This window comes from Macrobrachium rosenbergii, chromosome 27 (assembly GCF_040412425.1).
Source record: "Macrobrachium rosenbergii isolate ZJJX-2024 chromosome 27, ASM4041242v1, whole genome shotgun sequence".
NCBI lineage: Eukaryota > Metazoa > Arthropoda > Malacostraca > Decapoda > Palaemonidae > Macrobrachium > Macrobrachium rosenbergii.
The window spans coordinates 34,941,053-34,962,095 of record NC_089767.1 but is presented as its reverse complement, the minus strand read 5'-3'; the positions used below and the strand labels follow the sequence as shown (position 1 = coordinate 34,962,095).

The following is a 21,043-nucleotide window of genomic DNA, read 5'->3' as shown; positions in this document are numbered from 1 at the left end:
GGCTCATATTCTTTAGTTGTTTGTTTCCTGTATAGGTTCACTGGTTGCCTAGCCTTTCTACACTATGTTTATACTTTCAGCCCCTTATTTTGTTTCCAAAAGGACATTTTTTTTTATCCCTATAATACTAGCATATTTCCACTGTCTCTACATTCTTTGATATCTGCTTTTATATTCATTTCTATATCTTTTAAGAACATGCTTATAGCAGCAGTTTAAATTTTTGAATTGTGGAAGTTATGTCATTATTTCTTGATCTTGTGTATTTTGTGATTTTATGTTTAATGCAGCTATCATTAGAAAACTTACATAGTCTCCCATTATTATTATTTTTCTCTGTTATTTTCCACTTTGTAGAAATTGATATTCATTATTGTCTCTGGTAATAAAATCGGCTCTTATTTCACGTCTTTTCGAGCTGGAGTTATCTACTGGAAGAAAATAACTGCAGTTATGTTCTAATTTGTTAAACTGTTTATTTCAAAACAATGAGAAAACAAAAGTTATTAGTTACTCTTCATTTCATTTTGGAGGCTCGAAATCGGGTATTGTTGTACCTGTAGTTATTAAGTTCAGACCATGAACTGACAGTATATTGTTTTATCGTCAACGTCCTTTTTTTTCGTTGTCATAGGCACAACCAACGTGAGCCGTTCTAGAGACAATATCCCTTGTAAGTAAATATAACACGCATTCACAGTTCTACATTTTGTATACCATGTTAATGTCTCCAAGAAAATGTAATTAAAATTATGTAAATGACAAAGAGATTTGGCTAAAATGTAGTGATTTACTGTTAACCTTTCAATAATGATTCTTAGGCTTTGACCTTAAATCTTATTAGATGTGAATGACAGTCAATGTTATCTTAAATGCTGTGTGTGTTTTTACTCAATTAAATAGCCTAATTCGAGCTGGGTCAAATGATATGAGTGAAATAGATATCAAAGAACATTTAAGATATATAAGCACTTTATCAAAGACTTTTACAGGCATAAAAGTTCAAAGAATTTAGTTAAAATTGACAAGATTATGATGCGCGGAACTGTGATATTTTGTTTCAAGGAAGTACTTCATGCGGATTTTATTCCCCACGACCAGGTGATGTTAATTGTTCTGTAAATTACTATATTTTACGCTTTCCAGGTACTTTTATAGTAAGTTTATTTCCAAAAAAAAAACATGTGCTTTTATGTATAGACCCAAGATAAACAAGTTAATGTATTTGTGTACGTAAACTACACCGGTAGCTTAGACGTTTATAACAGACCGTATGACAGGTCAGCCTGAGTGTAGCTTAGGGTATGTTAACTTATTTTGATGCAATTCGTATATTTTTACGACGGATTATTTTGTGTTTTGTACATTTCCGACAATTAATGTTGGTGTAAAACACTCATTTGTTTTTGTGTTCTCCAACCCTCCCATAGGGCTCTCCAAAAATTTCTCCATCCAACAGTTTTTGGGGTACACAAGTCAGAAAGCAACATAATAATAATAATAATAATAATAATAATAATAATAATAATAAACAAAGTGAAAGAATAGCAAGGAAAGGCATGGAATGCAACCTAACCCAACCTAAAGGCTCTGGTGGACAGCAGAGTGAGGGGTCACGACTTGCTTGGGGAGGGTCCAGGCCTCCACTGTCTAGGTTAGGGCATAGCATCCAAGGTTAGGTTAGGTAAAGGTTAAGTCTGGTTAGGCCAAATTCCCTCAGAAATACCTGCTACAGAAATCCATGTTGGGGCCACAGTAGCCCTGACCTCTTATTCTGCATTCGGTCTACAAGATGAGAAATAACACAAAATTAAACAAAAGATGTAGACATAAATGTGAATTAAAAGTGGTTAATATTCCGGTCAGCAATGGCGGGAAGCATGCTGTGATAGCAGTCTGTAGTTATACCCTTTATAGGTAGAATCACAGAAAGGCATTTTTAAATAATCTCGGCATGGCCGCCAACCCCATCTCTTTGCTATTGTGGAGAGCTTACTCCTTACCTTGAGATCAGGAGGTACACAACTAGTCGACACATTTCATTTCCTCATATCCTGTTACTGACTTCTTTCTATTTTCCACATTGGAACACTTGTAGGCCCCAGGATGCATTCTCCTCGTCCCTGTGGTGGGTGCTTAGCTGTGTGTAGGCTTTGTATGAGGCATTAGTAATTTGATTCACATGTTGTAGTGCAACATCTTGCGCCAGGTCACAATAACTGATATTTTAGGTTAAACCCCATACTGAGTTGTAGAGATTTTCCATCAGTTCCTTAACGTATTATACAGTACTGGTTTTCATATTTTCTAATTTCATGATAAGTGAAGAAAGTTTTGTGAATACTGGTATATTTCGTTTTTCAAAGATAATGAAATTATTTTTTATATTTTGAAATGTTATTTTAATCAGTTTAATATAGAAATCTTTCACAACAGACATGGGTTCAATTTAGACATCCCAAGCTTACTGTTTTATGACGTCACCATTCACCTTGGAATTTTTAAGGGAAGGCTCTATGATCCTCACAGAACTAGAGGCATATTTAATGTTAAAGTGGCCTTGTAACACATTAGGTTTCTGTATAATGTGACCAGAGTCCCGCTTTTTTTAAAGTTAGCAAAATGTCCCGCTTTTTTATACTTTTGTGAGTTTTGTCCCGCTTTTTTCACATTTGTTCCGCTGTTTCGTGCTACAAAAACAAAACTGTCCCCATTTTATTGGAATAGTGCTGATATTTTGTTTAATTTTGCCATTTCACTAGCTGGTAACTTCTATCGTCTTCTCCGACTGCTACGATACCCAATGAAGTTAAATGAAATGGTTTGGATTGATTTTTGATTTCTTATATATATATATATATATATATATATATATATATATATATATATATGAAATGTCCCGCTTTTTTACAGAAAAATAATCTGGTCACATTATTTCTGTACTACCACTGATTGTTTTAAAAAAGATACAAGTATTAGAAACTTATTATCTAGAGTACTCCTACTGTGCCTTTATTTACTGTACCATTGTTTAAAATTCCTTCTACTGTACTGCTATAGAGCTAAGCTCGTTTGCATGTGGATCGTAAGTCTAATTTGCTGAACATCTTTCCATCATTCTTTGTAGTTCTTATAATAAAGAAATTGTATAGAAAATCAGATAACTTTAGTTATGCATTACAGACTATTTTTGTGCACAATACCAGACTCAAAGAAAACGGCTCTCCTAATTTCAAATACTGTCGCTTTCAGGTATCTGAGACTTCTATCACCACCATTATGGTCAAGGAGTATGGCCATGGAAACGAATGATGTACAGTGTAATGCAGAGAGTGACGTTCAGAAAGAAAAAACTGAGGTAAATGACTGTGGAATTCAAATTGACACAACTCCTTATACCTCAGTAAGTGAAGGGAAAGCTGAAGTATTGTTTCCTTCTACTCACGACGTCTTTTACAACCCAGTCCAAGAATTCAATAGAGATTTAAGGTAAGTGAGACACCAATTTTTTTGTATTTATCTTTTATTGCAGTACTTTAGTTGCTATGGACTGGGAATCAGATAATATCCCAAAGTAGGTTTAAGAAAAGAAAATGAGAAAGGACGGGAAAAATGTGATTTATTTCATCAGTTTTCTACATATTAGCAAAAATAAACCTATTTGGCATTGGTAATTCTATGTGCTGATAAAATTTATAGGTTTTATTTAGGCTGATATTTACTAATAAAAAATGAAAGGTGTAAAATCGTGTATATTGTACATTGTCTTGGTTTGAACATTGAATGTGGGTTCGAAGGTGGTCATATGAATCTTGTCATTTTTTTTTTTTTTTTTTTTTTTTTACATTTCTAATTATATCCAAAATTTTAAGCCATCTTGTTTCCAGGTTTCTGTGTTGAGGATTGGTTATATTTGTTTGTAGTCCATGAAAAGGATTTTAGTAAACTATGTTTCTCTGTGTCCAAGAGCTATTAGCCAAATTATTGTTCAGCACGAAATTGATAAGGGTTTTTGTTAGGTCAGGTTATTAACCTTTTGAAAACCCAGTGATATTTTATTCCCAACTGTTGTGATTCAGATGACCTCAAATTACCACATAAAATTTCTAGCCACATTGAACATGTAATCTCTACTTTTTATTTTTGTTGCTTTCAATTTTTTAACATACTACAATAAAGGACAGGTATTCAGATTATAAAAGCACCATGTCCAGCTTCATGGCATGGAAGATAAAATTTATGTGAGCAGCAAAATTAGAAAATGTTGCTATGTACATGAGCCATCCAAGTGTGATTTGCCATTGACAGATTTTTGGAACTCCCCTACTCGAATCTCAGAGGGGGGTTAAACAAGAAAATAATTGTGAAGATATTAGAAATGTAATGAGTAATCAGTCCTCCTAGTTACTTTCATGGACTTATAATGCTAGCCTGCGTGACCTTCGTTTTTAAATGAGGAATGAAAATGGGAGCAAGACAGAGTAGAATGAGTAGGACAGATAGGGAAACAGATGATTAGCGAAAGGCAGAAAGAAATGCAGCTGTGGTCCAGAGAAACTCTACAATCAGTATTGCTTTGTTCTAGTATTGTATACTGGGTAGAGCACCTTAACTGAGGGGTCATGAACTCTTTGTTTTAATTAGCATTTATTGAAATATTTTCACTATATTTTTACCTTTACAGTGTTGCAGTCTTACGACAATTTGCCAGTGAACATCAAGGTGGTATTCGATATTAGAAGGTTTAGCTGCATCTGGACTAAGGTCAATTCGTTATGCACGTGAAATTGGAGGTGTCAAAGAAGTTGTTGCAAACGATATTTCAAGGCAAGCTATCGAGTGTATGAAGCGCAACATTAAACATAATGAGGTTGAGGGTGTTGTCATCCCAAGTCACAAAGATGCCAGGTATGTACTCTAGTTTCTTCCTGAAAAGGAATTGTGCACACTATATACCAGTACCATCTGGAATAAGTAGATTTATAGGAACGTATAGTTTTGTACTGTAGTTATTACATATAGGCATGTTCCATCAGCAACATAATGAAATTAGAAGGTCTTGGCATGCATAGTTTTTTTTTTTTTTTTTTTGGTAACCCAACAGACCCCAAATTGGAAAAAGTTATTTTATGAACTCCATCAGAATCATGGAAGATTATTTCATTTTTATTTTAGCTGAATAAACCTTGTAAAAAAAGAACTTTTAGAGGCCACTTCTGTTGTTTTTACTTGATACAGCGAAAAAAATTTATTGAATTTCAATGCTGTCTGCTATTTAAAAATTTAGATAAAAGAGTATTTGATGCAAAACTGAAAAAGAGTCTTGATATTTTAAACGTAGAGGTTGTTTTGACTTTTGATGAGAAAGGGTAAGGACTGCTAATCAGAAAAGTAGTTGTGGAAGTATCAAGGCAAAGATGAAGATGAAAGCCAAGAATACCTAGGAAAAAGGACATCACAGAAGATTTAGATCAGATGGGTTTTCAAGCAGGTTGCTCAAGAAAGAAGACATTCAGTCTTACTGTTAATGTAGTGCTTTGGTATACGAGATGTTAGTTTTCAGAAAAAAATTCTGTTTTGCAGTTCCATCAAATAATAAATCCTTTACATTTCAGCATGTTGATGTATGAAAACCGAGAGCCAAGCAAAAGGTTTCATGCAATAGACTTAGATCCGTATGGTTCCCCACACATCTTTCTGGATGGCGCTGTGCAGTGTGTAACTGATGGAGGAATCTTACTCGTGACTTGTACAGACATGGCTGTGCTTTGTGGCAATTCTCCAGAAACCTCATACACAAAGTATGGGGCAGTTTCAATTAAAAGCAAAGCCTGCCATGAAATTGTGAGTACAATACCTTTGAATATTATGGATGCATGTATAATGAAACGTAACTGGAATACATTTTATGTGCATTATATGATTAACAGATCTCATTTTTGTACTTTGATAGAATATCATGGTTACAGGAATTTATATACAATATACTGAATTGTTTGTTGAATGAGTAACAATATCTGTTGGATGCTTATATTTATAATTTCAAGTTATCTTGTATGATTTAGGAATTTATAATTCTTCTTAATACTTGAGTTATTTGATCAATGCTTCCTATAGCTTTAAGTATTTATCTATGAAAAACAAAGGTTTCTCATCACAACCCTATTAATCACATACATGGCTAATATTGTTAATGTGATGTCCAAGGATCACCAGTCTTTTGTGTATCAGACAGAAGAAGAAAAAGGTAGTCTTACTGCATGTACACCCTTTGGACCTACATGAATGTGTTAAGTGTTTTAATCCTGTTTCTGTCATAGCTCCCTGACCCGTAGGATATAGAGTAATGGGAGAAAATGCTCTTGTTAATTCAAACTTTAACATATTGAAAAATCCTTAGTCTTTATGTCACATTCGTCAGCTGTACGTTGCCATTCTTTTGCAAATGAACGATGATGAGCCGGAATCTTGGAACGCAAAGGATGTCCAAACAAGATTTGCGCTGGAGATCTACCGTCCGCCCGTGGAGTATTCCTGAGCTCAAGAAGCCCTTGTGCGAACTCATCCTCATCCAGCTTGCCATTTCTTGTGGTCACAAAATCAACTTCTTGATAATCTTCACGGTAGCTTCGCATGACCATTTGCTTTTGGATTATAGGGCAATGTCACGCTGGTGTTCCACCCCATCGAGCAAGGAAATGCCGCAATGTTGATGAAGCTTAACCGCGGTCCTCCATCTGTTTTCAGTACTACAGGCACACCTGTGTCTGAAAATATTGGCCTCAACAAACTAACTAGTTGAGCTGCAGAAGTTGATCCATTGCACGAAGATACATATGGCCAACCTGATAGGCGATCAACGCACACAAGAAATGTCTTGCCAGTGACATGAAAATAATCACCAGACACAGACTCAAATACTCGACTTGGCAAGTCTTCCTGCATCAAAGGCTCATTCTGCTGACCTGGTAACAGCTCTCGGCAACGAGAACAAGACTTCACTGTATTCTCAACGTCCCTGTCAATCCCTGGCCCAGTACACCGCCTGGCGTGCTCGACGCTGGTGCGGTCCACTCCTTGGTGAGCATCATGTAGACACTGCAAAGTTTTCACACGCAGGCGGGCAAGCAGGTATGAGAAGTCTAGGTCCATAAACTATCAAACCATCATCCACGGCCAGCATGTCCCGAATTCCCCAGTATGCTCGCAACTCTTCTGGTAAGCTATGCTTATGATCTGAAATCCTTTCATTATTACATCTCGTGAATGACAGATATTCACCATCATGTGCAGAAGCATCACGAATCTTATCCAGCGCCTGGTCCCGTAGAGGTGCTAACCTTATGCCCTCCTCACAAGTAGCTAATAAAGACAATACAACAGCAGCATGCAATGGATCTGCATCATCCAGCACATCATTGTCCTCAGCAAGGCTCTTAACTGGTGAACGAGAGAGTGCATCCTGCATGCTGTGACATTTCCCACTTTGCCACCGTGCAGCAAAAGTAAATCTGCAGAGTTTCATTCTCATATGCTGCAGTCAAGGATTCTATTTCTCCAAGAAGTTTTGAATTGAGAATAGGAATAAGTGGTCGATGGTCTACTACCTGGTCAAAATAAGGCAAACCAGCCAAGTAAACACTGCATTTCCTCACTGCCCAAAGTACAGCAGCCATCTCAACCTCAATTACGGCATACCTAGTTTCCGCGATCCGTTAGAAACCTGGATCCACACTGGATGAGTTTCCAAGCTCTCCATGTTGTTGCAGCAAAACAAACCCCATACCATGCAACTTGATGCGTCAGTTTGAAGCATAGTAGGTAAAGATGCATCAAAATGAGCTAAAACAGGAGGAGCTATGAGTGCTTCTTTAGTTTTCTGAAAGCCACGTCATGCTGAGGGGTCCAGCACCACTCATTCCGAGGTTTAAGCAGGTCCCTGAGTGGCTGTGCAGCAGCTGCAATCGCAGAAGAAAAGCCCCAAGCTGATTGGTTAAACCCATGAATGACCTGAGATCAGTGATATTTTGTGGCTTTGGAAATTCAGCTATAGCTCTCACCTTCCGAGAATCCACACTATAACCTTCATGATTTATACTGTAACCACAAAATTCAACATTAGGTTGAGCAAAGAAAATTTTATCAAGATTTAAGGTTACTCCAAATTTGTCACATTTTTGCACAAGTGTGATCACATGGGCTAAGTGGTCACGGTAACTAGAATCATACACCAAAATATCATCAACAATTTTGACAGTGCGTGGAATATCTCCCAAAGCTTGATCTCTCTCGACGATTGTACTCATCTCCAGATGATACAAGCCCCATTACAGCTCGTTTGAATTTGTAACGTCCCCAAGGTGTGATGAAGCAAGTAAGATCCTGATCTTCTTCAGCAATTTTGATTTGGAAGTATCCCATCTTCGCATCCAAAGTAGTGAACCACCTGGCTCCAGCATCCATAGACGATATAGCATCGTGAGGGGATCGAACTGGATATGTAGGTCTGCGCACGTAGCAGTTAAGTCTTGTAAGGTCCACACACAACCGCACACCACCCATCTTCTTTGCAATAGGGACCATCGGATGACACCATTCGGTGGGGTAATCAACCTCACCAATGATATCCTTAGCAAGCAAGTCATCTAGCTGAGCTTTAATATCCAATCTCCAACAATACGGAATGGTGCGTGGTGCGGTCACTGCAAAAGGATGCATCTGCTGACAGCTGAATCCTCATAGACCTCCTGCATTTCCCTTAGAGTAGCTGAAGCATCAAATACATGAGGATAAGCAGAAATGATGGAAGCTGCATGTTCTGCACGCTCTGCTTCTGTAGGGTCTCTGCTGTGTGGCCATCGTGGCAATGCCACTGGTACAGACATCAAACTGCTGGCACTTGCAGATTGCATAAAATCGGATGACACCATTCGGTGGGGGTAATCAACCTCACCAATGATATCCTTAGCAAGCAAGTCATCTAGCTGAGCTTTAATATCCAATCTCCAACAATACGGAATGGTGCGTGTGGTGCGGTCACTGCAAAAGGATGTGCATCTGCTGACAGCTGAATCCTCATAGGACCTCCCTGCATTTCCTTTAGAGTAGCTGAAGCATCAAATACATGAGGATAAGCAGAAATGATGGAAGCTGCATGTTCTGCACGCCTGCTTCTGTAGGGTCTCTGCTGTGTGGCCATCGTGGCAATGCCACTGGTACAGACATCAAACTGCTGGCACTTGCAGATTGCACAAAATCGGATGACACCATTCGGTGGGGTAATCAACCTCACCAATGATATCCTTAGCAAGCAAGTCATCTAGCTGAGCTTTAATATCCAATCTCCAACAATACGGAATGGTGCGTGGTGCGGTCACTGCAAAAGGATGTGCATCTGCTGACAGCTGAATCCTCATAGGACCTCCCTGCATTTCCCTTAGAGTAGCTGAAGCATCAAATACATGAGGATAAGCAGAAATGATGGAAGCTGCATGTTCTGCACGCTCTGCTTCTGTAGGGTCTCTGCTGTGTGGCCATCGTGGCAATGCCACTGGTACAGACATCAAACTGCTGGCACTTGCAGATTGCACAAAATCGGATGACACCATTCGGTGGGGTAATCAACCTCACCAATGATATCCTTAGCAAGCAAGTCATCTAGCTGAGCTTTAATATCCAATCTCCAACAATACGGAATGGTGCGTGGTGCGGTCACTGCAAAAGGATGTGCATCTTCTGACAGCTGAATCCTCATAGGACCTCCCTGCATTTCCCTTAGAGTAGCTGAAGCATCAAATACATGAGGATAAGCAGAAATGATGGAAGCTGCATGTTCTGCACGCTCTGCTTCTGTAGGGTCTCTGCTGTGTGGCCATCGTGGCAATGCCACTGGTACAGACATCAAACTGCTGGCACTTGCAGATTGCACAAAATCGGATGACACCATTCGGTGGGGTAATCAACCTCACCAATGATATCCTTAGCAAGCAAGTCATCTAGCTGAGCTTTAATATCCAATCTCCAACAATACGGAATGGTGCGTGGTGCGGTCACTGCAAAAGGATGTGCATCTGCTGACAGCTGAATCCTCATAGACCTCCCCTGCATTTCCCTTAGAGTAGCTGAAGCATCAAATACATGAGGATAAGCAGAAATGATGGAAGCTGCATGTTCTGCACGCTCTGCTTCTGTAGGGTCTCTGCTGTGTGGCCATCTTGGCAATGCCACTGGTACAGACATCAAACTGCTGGCACTTGCAGATTGCACAACATCCTGTGTGTTAGAAGTCACTTGTGGCTCCAAAACCTTCCTGGTTTTCGATGCTATATGTGGTTGCGACACTGAACATGTAACATGCTGTTTTGTTCATGAGACTTACCTGCCAGATATATATATAGCTGTATTCTCCGAAGTCCGACAGAATTTCAAAATCGCGGCACACGCAGTGGCCGGGCAGGTGGTTAGTACCCATTCCCGCCGCTGGGAGGCGGGTATCAGGAACCATTCCCATTTTCTATTCAGATTTTCTCTGTCGCCGGACTGTCAACACCTGTTGTCATTTGGATTTCGAAATTTGTTGTCACTTAAGTATTTTGGTTGTTTTTTGGTATTCAACTGGATCTGTGACTTGGCATACGCTCTTTGTGGACCGTTTTTGATTTTGCTTTTGACTTTTCTTATAATTAAGATGTCTTACCTCTAGCTATTGAGTCTGTAGCTTGGTGAATGTAAGGTGAGGCTATCAAGACTTTGATAGTTCCTCACTCTTTTTATGTATGATATGTAAGGGTGTTCAATGCTCTATGATAATCGGTAATGAATGTGTGGGATTGTCTGAGGGTGAGTGGAAGAATATGAAGCCTATATGCTTAAATTGAGCGTGATAGGCTGAGGAAATCTTCCTCCTAGAGTGCATCCTTAGATGGACAGTCAGGTTTTCTCCTACTAGTAACCCTGTAGTAAATTTTAGTACTAACCCTGTAGTTTGTTGCTGCAGAAGGTAATTCCTGGCTCGTGTGGAGTCAATGCGTGCTCTTGAAACTTAAGTGAATGCAATTCAAACGCATAGTGTTAGTGCTAGTGCCCCTAGTGTTGTGGAGGGGGCGCCAGATCGGCCCTATAATGCCTCTAGGCCTGGACCTCTGTCGAACTCCCAGGACCAGGGAGGGGGCATGTTTAAAGTCGCATGAGGGTTACGGGGCTTCCCACCGGTCTGGTGTCCTTCGGCAGGTCCTGATGACGCTACCCAGGCTGCCAGGGATCGTGCTCAGGCACGCATCCTGAAGGATTGCTTCTCGCCCTCCGACACGCCCCCTCCCCACCTCGGGGTTGGAGCTCGGTTGACTCTCGCCCTCTTAAGAGAAGCTTAGAGGAGAGGACGCTTCACGCCCTCTTCCTCTAGACGTTTGTGCTCTTCCCCGAAAGTTGCGTGGATATTCCTCTGCAGAAGAGAATAAAGTGTTTTTCGAATGATGACGCTTACTCGACCCCCTGTCGCACTAAGGCGAGGGCTAGAGCTTCTTCCCTGTGGAAGGAAGTATACGCCTCTCGACCTTTTCCTTCTCTCAGGTTCAGCCCTTCTCCCGAGAGAGTTGCTTCTCCAACGCGTAAGATTTTGTTGGGTTTGCAACAACAGCTGGATGCTCATGAACCTTTCAAGATTCGAATCTGCCTGTTAAGAGGTACAGACTTTCACCTTCGTCTCCTGCTTCATCTTCCTCGTCTGCTAGATGCTTTGGGGCTTTCGTCTGTCGTCTAGAGAGAGTGTTTAGTGGCTTTTATTCGTCTTCCCGAGTTGAGGTGTTGGCTTTTTCTCTTGTCTCGCGCCAGGAGCGCGTCTTGCTCTTCGTGGCGCTTTTCACGCTTGACGCGCGCCTCACCTTGACGCCGGGCGCGCGCTTAGCCATGACGCCGCGCGCGCCACGCTGTGACTCTCTTCTAGTACTTGCCACGGAGCCTCTCGCGCGCCACGCCATGACGCCGCGCCGCCGCCAGATAGCTTCAAGTCTTGTGTTGACGCCGCCCAGTTGTTCATCATGTCGCACAACTACCCGCCTAACATCTGATGTCCTTCTTAATTTAGCCAGTACTTGCTTCGCAGTACATATACTAAAATTGAACGATACAGAGAAGATTAGCATGGCCCCTGCGCAAGGATGACACGCTAATCGTGAAGTGTTCCACATTTTTATGTTTACTATATGCACCTAGTTGACGACTTCGTTCGCGGGAGTTCCCCGCCACGATCGGCGAATCGAACTACTTTCACCACTCACCAAGACCCGCCAGCCGCGGAAGAACATCCTCTTTCGTCACAGCTTTTGTATGAAGAGAAACTTCTTTCGTCTTCTTCTTCCTCTGATTATCAGACTCTGGCTTTTTCTTAAGGATCTGTTTCCTGAGACTTTTCAACCTTCGCCTCTCTCCACCTTCGCAGTTGTCTTTGTCTTAAGGGGAGCGCTTGACTAAAAATCGAAATCAAATTTTCTGGGATATTTTATATATGGCATCATACATATCCTGACTATCTTCTCAGAAAGTTTTATTTAAAAGTTCGCCATACAGTTAGAGTTATAAACAAAACAGTAACCCTATCATAGTCAAATTACATTTTTCGTATAATGTAATGATATTGTCAGTATATCGGTGGTAATTTCCTTTTAGCTATGAAATAATAATATCTAATGCGATCTATGGCAACCTGTGGACCTAGTACGCATCAGCGAAAGACAGGAATGCCGCAGGGCAGTCAGTGGCAGTCAGTCAGTAGCAGCTCAGAGCTTGACTAAGTAAAACGTCGCGCTGCCCAACCTGAGCCGTGTTTTGACACTCGCTTCATTTAGCTTCATTTAGCGAAGTTATATTACTTTGCAGGTCTATTTTTTGGCTTTTCATTATGTCATAAAAACATCAAACTGTGTAACAGCAAGCAAATAAATACACAGAGAAGCAAAAAATATCGTTTTTCTCAAAACTAAAGTTATCGACATTCAAACTGCATCTCCTTCATAACGATTGCACCGATCTCAATGATACAAAAAGTAAACGAAAGCTAAATATTTGCCTAACAAAGGGGCTTCCATGGGAAGCAACACGAGACCCGCACCACGAGAGAGAGTTTTTTCCCGAAGGAATGTCACTTCCAAGAGAGGTAGCAAGTGACTCCTTTCATCTCCAGACTCCCTTTGCAACCAGGCTTCATTTTGCACAAGCCTGGAAAGAGTGAGGGGCAGACGTTTGGTCCCTCCTACTGTTAGAGAGAGGTTACTTGATTCCCTTCCTGTCTCCTCCTCCTTTGTTTTTTGTTTCCCAACTGCCTTCCTGTCAAACAGAAAATTGTTTGACCTGCTCGAACAGATGTTTGAGCGAGAGCAGTGGAACAGGTCTTGACTCGGTGTTCCCGGGATTTTACTACAGATTGTTTCTAGTCCCAAAACTTTCTGTAGGCTGGAGACCCGTCTTGACGTCAACAGGTCGAACAACTTGGTCCGAAGGAAAAGTTCAAGATGGAGACCCGCAGTCAATACTAGGAGCCCTTCATCCCGGGATTGGATGGTATCTTTGGATCTCCAAGATACTTATCTTCACGCCCCAATTCATCCACGCTCGATGAAGTATCTCAGGTTGTCTTGGGGACTAGACGTACCAGTTCAGGGCTCTCTGCTTTGGACTCTGCACAACGACCATACCACGTTGAAAACACCGCTTCTCGTCCGATCAGTTAAGCAACGCGGTCTGGTCAGTACTTGATGGGTGACCGCCTGGGAACACCAGATGCTGTTGGCGTCACATTTTGCTCCGAGGGTGTTTACACGCCTCATGAAAAACGTTGCGATGCAGTTGCACCTGTCGCACGCCAGGATCTCACTCTACTTGGACGACTGGTTGATTCGAGCGTCCGCCGGTTAAGGTATCTGGAGGACCTTCAGTTGACTCTGCAACTCGTGAAGTCCCTGGGACTTCTGGTCTGTGGAGAAGTCGCAGCTGATCCCCTCACTGTCCATTGTGTCTGGGAATTCAGATGTATTCAGTTTTATAGCGTCTCCGTCGCAAGAACGGCAACTTCTATGTACGAAAAAGTCTCGGCCTTCTTGGAAAAGGAAACATGCTAGGTGGGGGAAGGAATGAGTCTGCTGGGGACCATTTCCTCGCTGGAGAAGTTTGTTTTCTGGGGAGTCTGCATCTCAGGCCTCTTCAGTTCTTTTTGTTGGAGAACTGGCAAAGCAAGGAAGACTTGAAAGAGGAATTGAGAATTCTTCCTTATATAAAGAGATCTGTGGTGGTGGCTCGATCCAACGAAATTGCAGAAAGGGATCTCCCTCAAGCTTCTGAACCCCAACCTAGTGTTGTTTTTCCGACGGGTCGTCAACAGGTTGGGGGGCAACACTAGAGGGAGAGGAAGTGTTAGGAACCCGGAGAGAGGAACAGGTGTCCTGGCACATCGACTTCAAAGATTTGCGGCTATCTTTAGCTCTCCATTTTTCGAGGTCCAAGTTTGCAATCGTGTAGTTCTAGCAAACTCGGACAATACTACTTGTTCCCTGTTCAGCCTTGCAAGAGAGATTATTCTTTGAGCCTATGCTCGCAACATTTCGATTCTCACAAGTTTTGTTGCAGGGGTCGAAAATGTTCGAGCAGACCTGCTCTGTTGGCGCCATCAACTCCTGCCGAAGGAATGGACCCTTCATCAGGAGGTTTGCCAAGATTTTTGGAAATTTTGGGGTCGCCATCTTGTGGATATTTTCACGACCTCAAGAACAGCGAGGCTCCTCTATAAAGCTCATCTGTACTGACCCTGGGGCAGTTCTGCGATAGTTGCTCTTCCCTGGGATTGACGGAATAGATGTTTACGCCTTTTCCCCGTTCTAAATTCTGGGAGAAGTCATACGCAAGTTCGCGGCCTCACAAGGGACGAGGATGACTCTCATCCCCATCGTTTTGGCCTTTGAACCACTGGTTCTCGGAGTTTCTCTTCTGGTTGGTAGACGCCCGAGGACCCTTCCTATGAGAGCAGACCTGCTCATACAAACCCACTTCACGAGATATCTTTGAATCTCCCCGCTCTGAACCTGACTGCTTTCAGACTATCGAAACTTGGTCAGAGCGAAGGGGTTTTTCTGGCCAGGTGGCACGGGCCATCGCTAGAGCCAGAAGTTCTTCATCTAAAGGATATTTCTAGCGTAAGTGAGCAACCTTCAAAGGTTGTGTGAAAGAAGGGCTTTTCCTCTTCCTCTATCACTGTGAGCCAGGTTGGGTGGATTTTCTCCTTTACTTAAGAGAAAACTCGATATAGCAGTTCCGACTATCAAGTGTTATCGGAGCATGCTTTCGATTGTATTCAGACACAGAGGATTAGATTTGTCTGACAATAAGGACCTCCACGATCTTACGAGCTCTTTCAATACGTCCAAGGTTCCTCAGCTAATTCCTCTGCTTGGAACTTGACGTAGTGCTCAAGTTTTTGATGTTTAGTCCTTTTGAGCCTCCACTCTGCATCTCTTAAGGATGTTACTCGAAACGGCATTCCTCGCGGCTCTGGCGGCGCGAAGAGAGTGAGCGAAGTTCGAGGCCGTCATGTGGGCTTCAAGGAACACAATGCTGTCTATCCTTTAAGCCCTAAGTTCTTGGCTAAGAATGATAGGTCTTCTAACCCTTGGCCTAGACACTTTGAAATTAAAGGTTTAGCAGACCTTATTGGACAGGAACCTGAGGGAGTTCTATGTCCAGTTAGAGCTCTCAAGTACTACCTTAAAAGAACACAGGACACCGTGTGGTCCCTCGGATATTTTATGGTGTTCTGTGAGGCAACCAGTTAAATTTATGTCGAAGAATGCACTGGCATTCTTCATTAGGGACGCTCATTAAGGACGTATACTCTAGTTGTGACGCACTCCAACTTCAAGTTGTTGAGAGTTAACGCTCACGAGGTGAGGGCAGTTGCTACTCCATGGCGTTCAAGAAAATATGATACTCAGTGACATTCTTAGTGCCACATTTTGGCGAAGTCAATGCGGTGTTTGCCTCACACTCTTGGCAAGATGTTTAGGTAGCATACGAAAATTGCTTTCGCTGGGACCATACATTGCTGCTTCAGCAACCTTGGGGACAGGGGGTAACTCTGATCCTATCCCCTTTTAATTGTGTTTTTATGGTTGTTGGGTCGACTACTGAGGCAGTCTTCCCAATCCTTTGCAAACTAATGCTTTAGGTGTTGGTTAGGTGGTTAGTAATGCTCTTTTGTCCTCTCTTTGTATGGTCTATGATCTAGTCACATTGTGGTCACGCCCCGTTGACAGATCATCTAGAAGTCGCCAGCTATATAGGTCACTACCTCGCTGGGGTCTCTAGTAAAGCAGAAGCAGACTAGAGTGACAGTAACCACTCAGTCAGCTACGCTATCAGATAAGGAACCATAATAATTTTACCAATAATTGGTTTTTTCCCTAATTCTTGGCTGTGTCTACCCTCCAAAGGTGGTATTCAGCTATATATATATCTGAAGGTAAGTCTCATGAACAAAATGATATTTTAATGATAAAATAAAGTTTGTTCATACTTACCTGGCAGATATATATATATTCATATTGCCCCCTCCTCCTCCCTCAGGAGTCAGTGGCGTTAGAAAATCTGAATAGAAAATGGGAATGGTTCTGATACCCGCCTCCCAGCAGCGGGAATGGGTACTAACCACCTGCCCCAGCACTGCGCAGTGCAGTGAGTTTTGAAATTCTGTCGGACTTCGGAGAATACAGCTATATATATATCTGCCAGGTAAGTATGAACAAACTTTATTTTATCATTAAAATATCATATTTGGCGCTTGAAAGTTTTCTGGTAATATTCCCAGTGCTACACAATCAAACCAGCTCAGAAGTGCACCTTTCACTTCCTTTGACGACTGACACAACTGGTGTCGCACTCACGATTCCCCAAAGTTAAAAAGCCTCAAAAGTACCCATGTTAGTGAGAGGTCGACGATCTGCTGCAATGAGACCACCCATAATGATCGGCTCCAGTGAACTCTCATGAATTCTAAGAGATTTAGCGTTCTCAAGTCCTATCACAGTTGTCTCCACTCCAGAGTCAGGTGTCCACATAACTGAACTTGATCCTTTGGGGTGAGTGGTACTGATGCAAATCTGAGGGGTTGGACGTGATGACGCACAGTTGCTGTAAACATCTCCAATGACACGATATAGATTCTGCTTTGAAGGCTTGAACGAGTGGACGCAGACACGGGCACCAGAGCGTTTAAAAATAAGATGGGACCTGAAATCATATACTAAATAAGGACCTTAAGATGCCAGGTATCCTTGTATTGCACCTGCCATCTTGGGGAGGTGTGAGATTGCTAACTACACTTTGGTGTAATTAGTTGTATAACTACATACTGTATTTATGCGAATAATGTATTTATTATAATTGTACCTTTTACTCAAACTGTTGAGTACTGTAATTATTACTGTTTACCTTTTACTGAAATCTACAATGTATATTTAGTTTCTGTTAAGCTGCCATACAGTTAAGTTTATATAATATATAAAACAACAAATTCTTTTGTTCTCCCTTGCCCTGCCATGAAACAGAAATCCAACAACTGCCTGAGGCTTTGACAGCTTAGTTCCTCCCCACGAATATTTTGATTGTGGAGTTATAAGTTATAAGGTTTTGTTGGGAGAAAATGTATTTAAAAAAAGGTTAACTTTTCTTGCAGATTTTCTGTCTTTCCTTCCCTATATTCATAATATCAAAAATAAAACAAAGTGAAGAACATGCTGGGTTAACAGTTTAAAGCCAATTGTTCTAGCCATGTAAGTGATGTATGTGAAAGTTGCTCTTCTACCTTTGGAGAATTTTGTCTGGGATGTTTTATGACCAATGAGATGGGTACGTTAAGTAATGGTTATTATAGGAAAACTAATTTTGAGTTTAAAAATTACATTTTCCAAATCTCGCCTGTAAAATTCCTTTTTGTGTTTTATAATTACACCTGTTGATAATATTTTTCCAGACAGGAAACTAGTTTTCTTATCTCAGATTATTTCTTGGGCTTTTTATTCAAGTAATTTAATAAGGTAATGAGTTGTTAGTTAAATGTTTCAGTAAAAATATGACTAACTTCATTTACAGGCCTTACGAATTGTTCTCCAGTGCATTGAATCCCACGCAAACAGGTATGGAAGATATATTGTACCACTGCTGTCACTGAGTGCAGATTTCTATGTGAGAGTGGTGGTGCGTGTTTTTACCAGCCAGGCAAAATGCAAAGAAACATTTTCAAAGGTATGTTGTTTGTTGTTAAGCTTTTAAATTTCCTTTTTCACCACTGTCATTTGTGTAGTTTATTGGTCTTTATTTGTTAATTAAAACATCTGCTGATAATAGTGTTTGATGCCGAAAAACAAAATTTAGCTTGAGTAACCTGTGTTTGCAATGTGGAACATATAATGTTAGTTATTTTAATGGTTCTCAACATATCTTTGAGAATAGGCACTGATGTGCTAGCAGTATTTTGATATAATGAACTTTTTTTTTGTAGTGTTTCAGTTTTATGTTGGAATCTGATGTCTTTCACCTGATGTTCAGGTCTAAATGCTGATGATATGCTTCTTTACCTTCAGATTGTAAAGGGGTTCATTATAAAATTCATATGGTTAAGCACAGTTCTCCTTTGCATTTGTTTACTCTATTCCAGTGTCAAAAGATATGATACATGTTACTGCACTGTGCTGTACTCTTTTCTTGAAGTGATGAAATTGTTGACCTTGGAAAACTGTGGACTGATTTGCTTCATAATGGATAGATTAGGCTCAGTGTTTATTCTCTCTTTCAGGTGTCATGGCTGTACCAGTGTGTTGGATGTGAAACCTTCACCTTGCAACCTTTAGGACGTATACTTGTCAATGGCAGGAGTGTCAAGTACCAGCTATCTCATGGGCCATCAGTATCACAGTCTTGTACTCATTGTGGGTACAAACATATAATGGCAGGTCCTATATGGTCTGCACCCATTCATGATAGAGAATTTTTAAAGAATCTTAAGGCATCCTTGGTTGAGGAAGACTTTACAACTTATCGCCGAATGTTTGGTACATTGACGATGATGGAAGAAGAACTACCAGATGTGCCCCTTTTTTATGTAGTTGACAAACTTGCTGCTGTAGCTGGAATTAATCTGTGTAAAATGGTGCAGTTTCGCTCTGCACTCCTTAATGCCGGCTATGATGTTTCCATGTCTCATACTTGCAAAGCTTCTATTAAAACAAATGCACCAGCTCAGTTAATATGGGATATTGTAAGAGCATGGGAAAAAATCCATCCAGCCAACAGAGCAAAAATGAAAGATGATAGGGCAGGCAAGAGGATCTTAGAAAAAGCTTCAGAACACACAATCAACTTTGAGTGTCATCCTGATGCTAATCCAGAGTCTAGACGTAAAGAGCTTCTTCGCTTTCAGGTTAAACCAGAGAAAAACTGGGGCCCCAAGTCCAGAGCAAAGACAAGCTTATTCCATACACATGAAGAAGAGAAAAGAGTAAGAAACCAGGGGAAGAAGAGGAAACATCACAATGATTCCCATGTTTTAGAACAAACTTCAAAAGAGAATAAACATATTGTAAAAGATACAGATTAAGAAATATATACTTTTTATAAGCAAGAATATTTTACTATCAAACTTAAGTTAAAGGATGAATGGAGTATGTTTTCAAGAGATACTCTCTGTGGTGGACTAAAGTAAGTCTAATTAAGAGATAAATCAATCTTGGTTGATTGAATTTTACTTTTAATCTACAAAGCACCTCAGCTCATGCTTATTTTGGAATGTAATGGCCATTTCAGCTTTAGAAAGTTGCTAATAGTAGAATTTATTTTTCCATTCTGCAGTTTCTTTCTGGCTTTTCAAACTGGTATATAGGTAAGTGACTACAATTTTCTATACATTTTTATTTTGAGGCATGATATTTGTAAACTTCCATTTTCTGGTATGCTTTTCTAAAATATTCTTTCATTACAGTATGGTAACTGAAGTCAAAGAAGGCCTGCCTAGGGAAGCCTGAGTAGTTTGCCAAGCCAGCATTTTTGTTAAAATACTTGTCTTAGGATCCAAAAAGGATTGCTACATCAAGGACTTCCTGCAAGGTAATGGTAAATTTTGTCAGAGTTTATAATTGCCAGAACTTTGCTTAAAGAGAAGCCAGTATATTTTGTTCAATTCCCAAATAATTTACATGAATATGGAAGTGTGTAAGAGAAATATTTTGCCCAAGTATATTTTATTGTGTGAATCCTTCCAATGTGTGATTTATTACATATCATTGTTGAGTCAGCTGTAGTTTATCTTCTAGCCTTTTTTTATTTGTAATTTGTATTAGCACTGGTTCTTCAATGAGAATGGGCACAGACACCTTTAGTACTGGTGTTGCACTATTAGCATTGGCCTTTGGACTGTTAGTTTAGAAATGGAATGGTCTTGAAGGTAGATGTCATTGTGCCTAGTAAAGCTGGTTCCAAGAGATCTAGATCTAGGTGTGCCACAGGCATGAGAGATTTGGGAGCTTTGGTGAAAAAATGCCATATGCAACCGACTGTTTTCTTGGTCCTTTTTGGACTGACCAGTAAATTTAACTCTTTATACTGTCATAGTATTTCCTAATTCCCCACTAGGAAGGATGAGGAGGGTCTGTTCTTTAATGGAATGGAATGGAATACAGTATGTGATTTGGGCACAAAGCCAAGCACAGGTGTGCCTTATGGAGAAAATAGGTCAGTTGCTAAATGAAATCATCTTGATGCATACTCCTTGATATGACTATCAGTTTGTTGACAAGACAGGATCCTGGAGAGAGTTTTGAAAAGTACTGTAGACACTTTTTTATAAGTGACATTCATTCCAGCATTTCAGTGAACAGACAGGAATACAGTGTACCCACATCCAAGTCATCTTCAGGAGGCAGAGTGAAACTTGAGGCCACAAGAGATGGAAAGTCTGGACGAAATTGTATGGGTGTTTAGTTGTTTGTGTCTCCTCCAGAAGGCTGGTTGA

The 21,043-nt window shown here is 40.7% G+C and overlaps 1 protein-coding gene and 1 non-coding gene across 2 annotated transcripts; both read left to right on the top strand.

The window, feature by feature from the left end:
* Window positions 1–1,258: 1,258 nt before the first annotated feature.
* On the top strand, window positions 1,259–20,326 carry LOC136853325 (tRNA (guanine(26)-N(2))-dimethyltransferase-like). The gene is made up of 6 exons (XM_067128687.1): window positions 1,259–1,302; window positions 3,253–3,489; window positions 4,723–4,908; window positions 5,616–5,844; window positions 18,130–18,282; window positions 18,833–20,326. Exons 1-6 carry the CDS (start codon window positions 1,274–1,276, stop codon window positions 19,631–19,633), a joined length of 1,635 nt encoding a protein of 544 aa, XP_066984788.1. The 5' UTR covers window positions 1,259–1,273; the 3' UTR covers window positions 19,634–20,326.
* Window positions 12,086–12,189, top strand: LOC136853732 (U6 spliceosomal RNA). Its single transcript, XR_010857545.1, has one exon. It is a non-coding gene; the product is annotated as a U6 spliceosomal RNA (small nuclear RNA).
* Window positions 20,327–21,043: the final 717 nt, after the last annotated feature.

Coding starts and splice junctions, on each gene's coding strand:
- LOC136853325 (XM_067128687.1), top strand. CDS start 1,274: ATGACAGGTCAGCCTGAGTGTAGCTTAGG. Junction 1,303..3,252: donor CAGCCTGAGTGTAGCTTAGG/GTATGTTAACTT, acceptor TGTCGCTTTCAG/GTATCTGAGACTTCTATCAC. Junction 18,283..18,832: donor GCAAAGAAACATTTTCAAAG/GTATGTTGTTTG, acceptor TCTCTCTTTCAG/GTGTCATGGCTGTACCAGTG.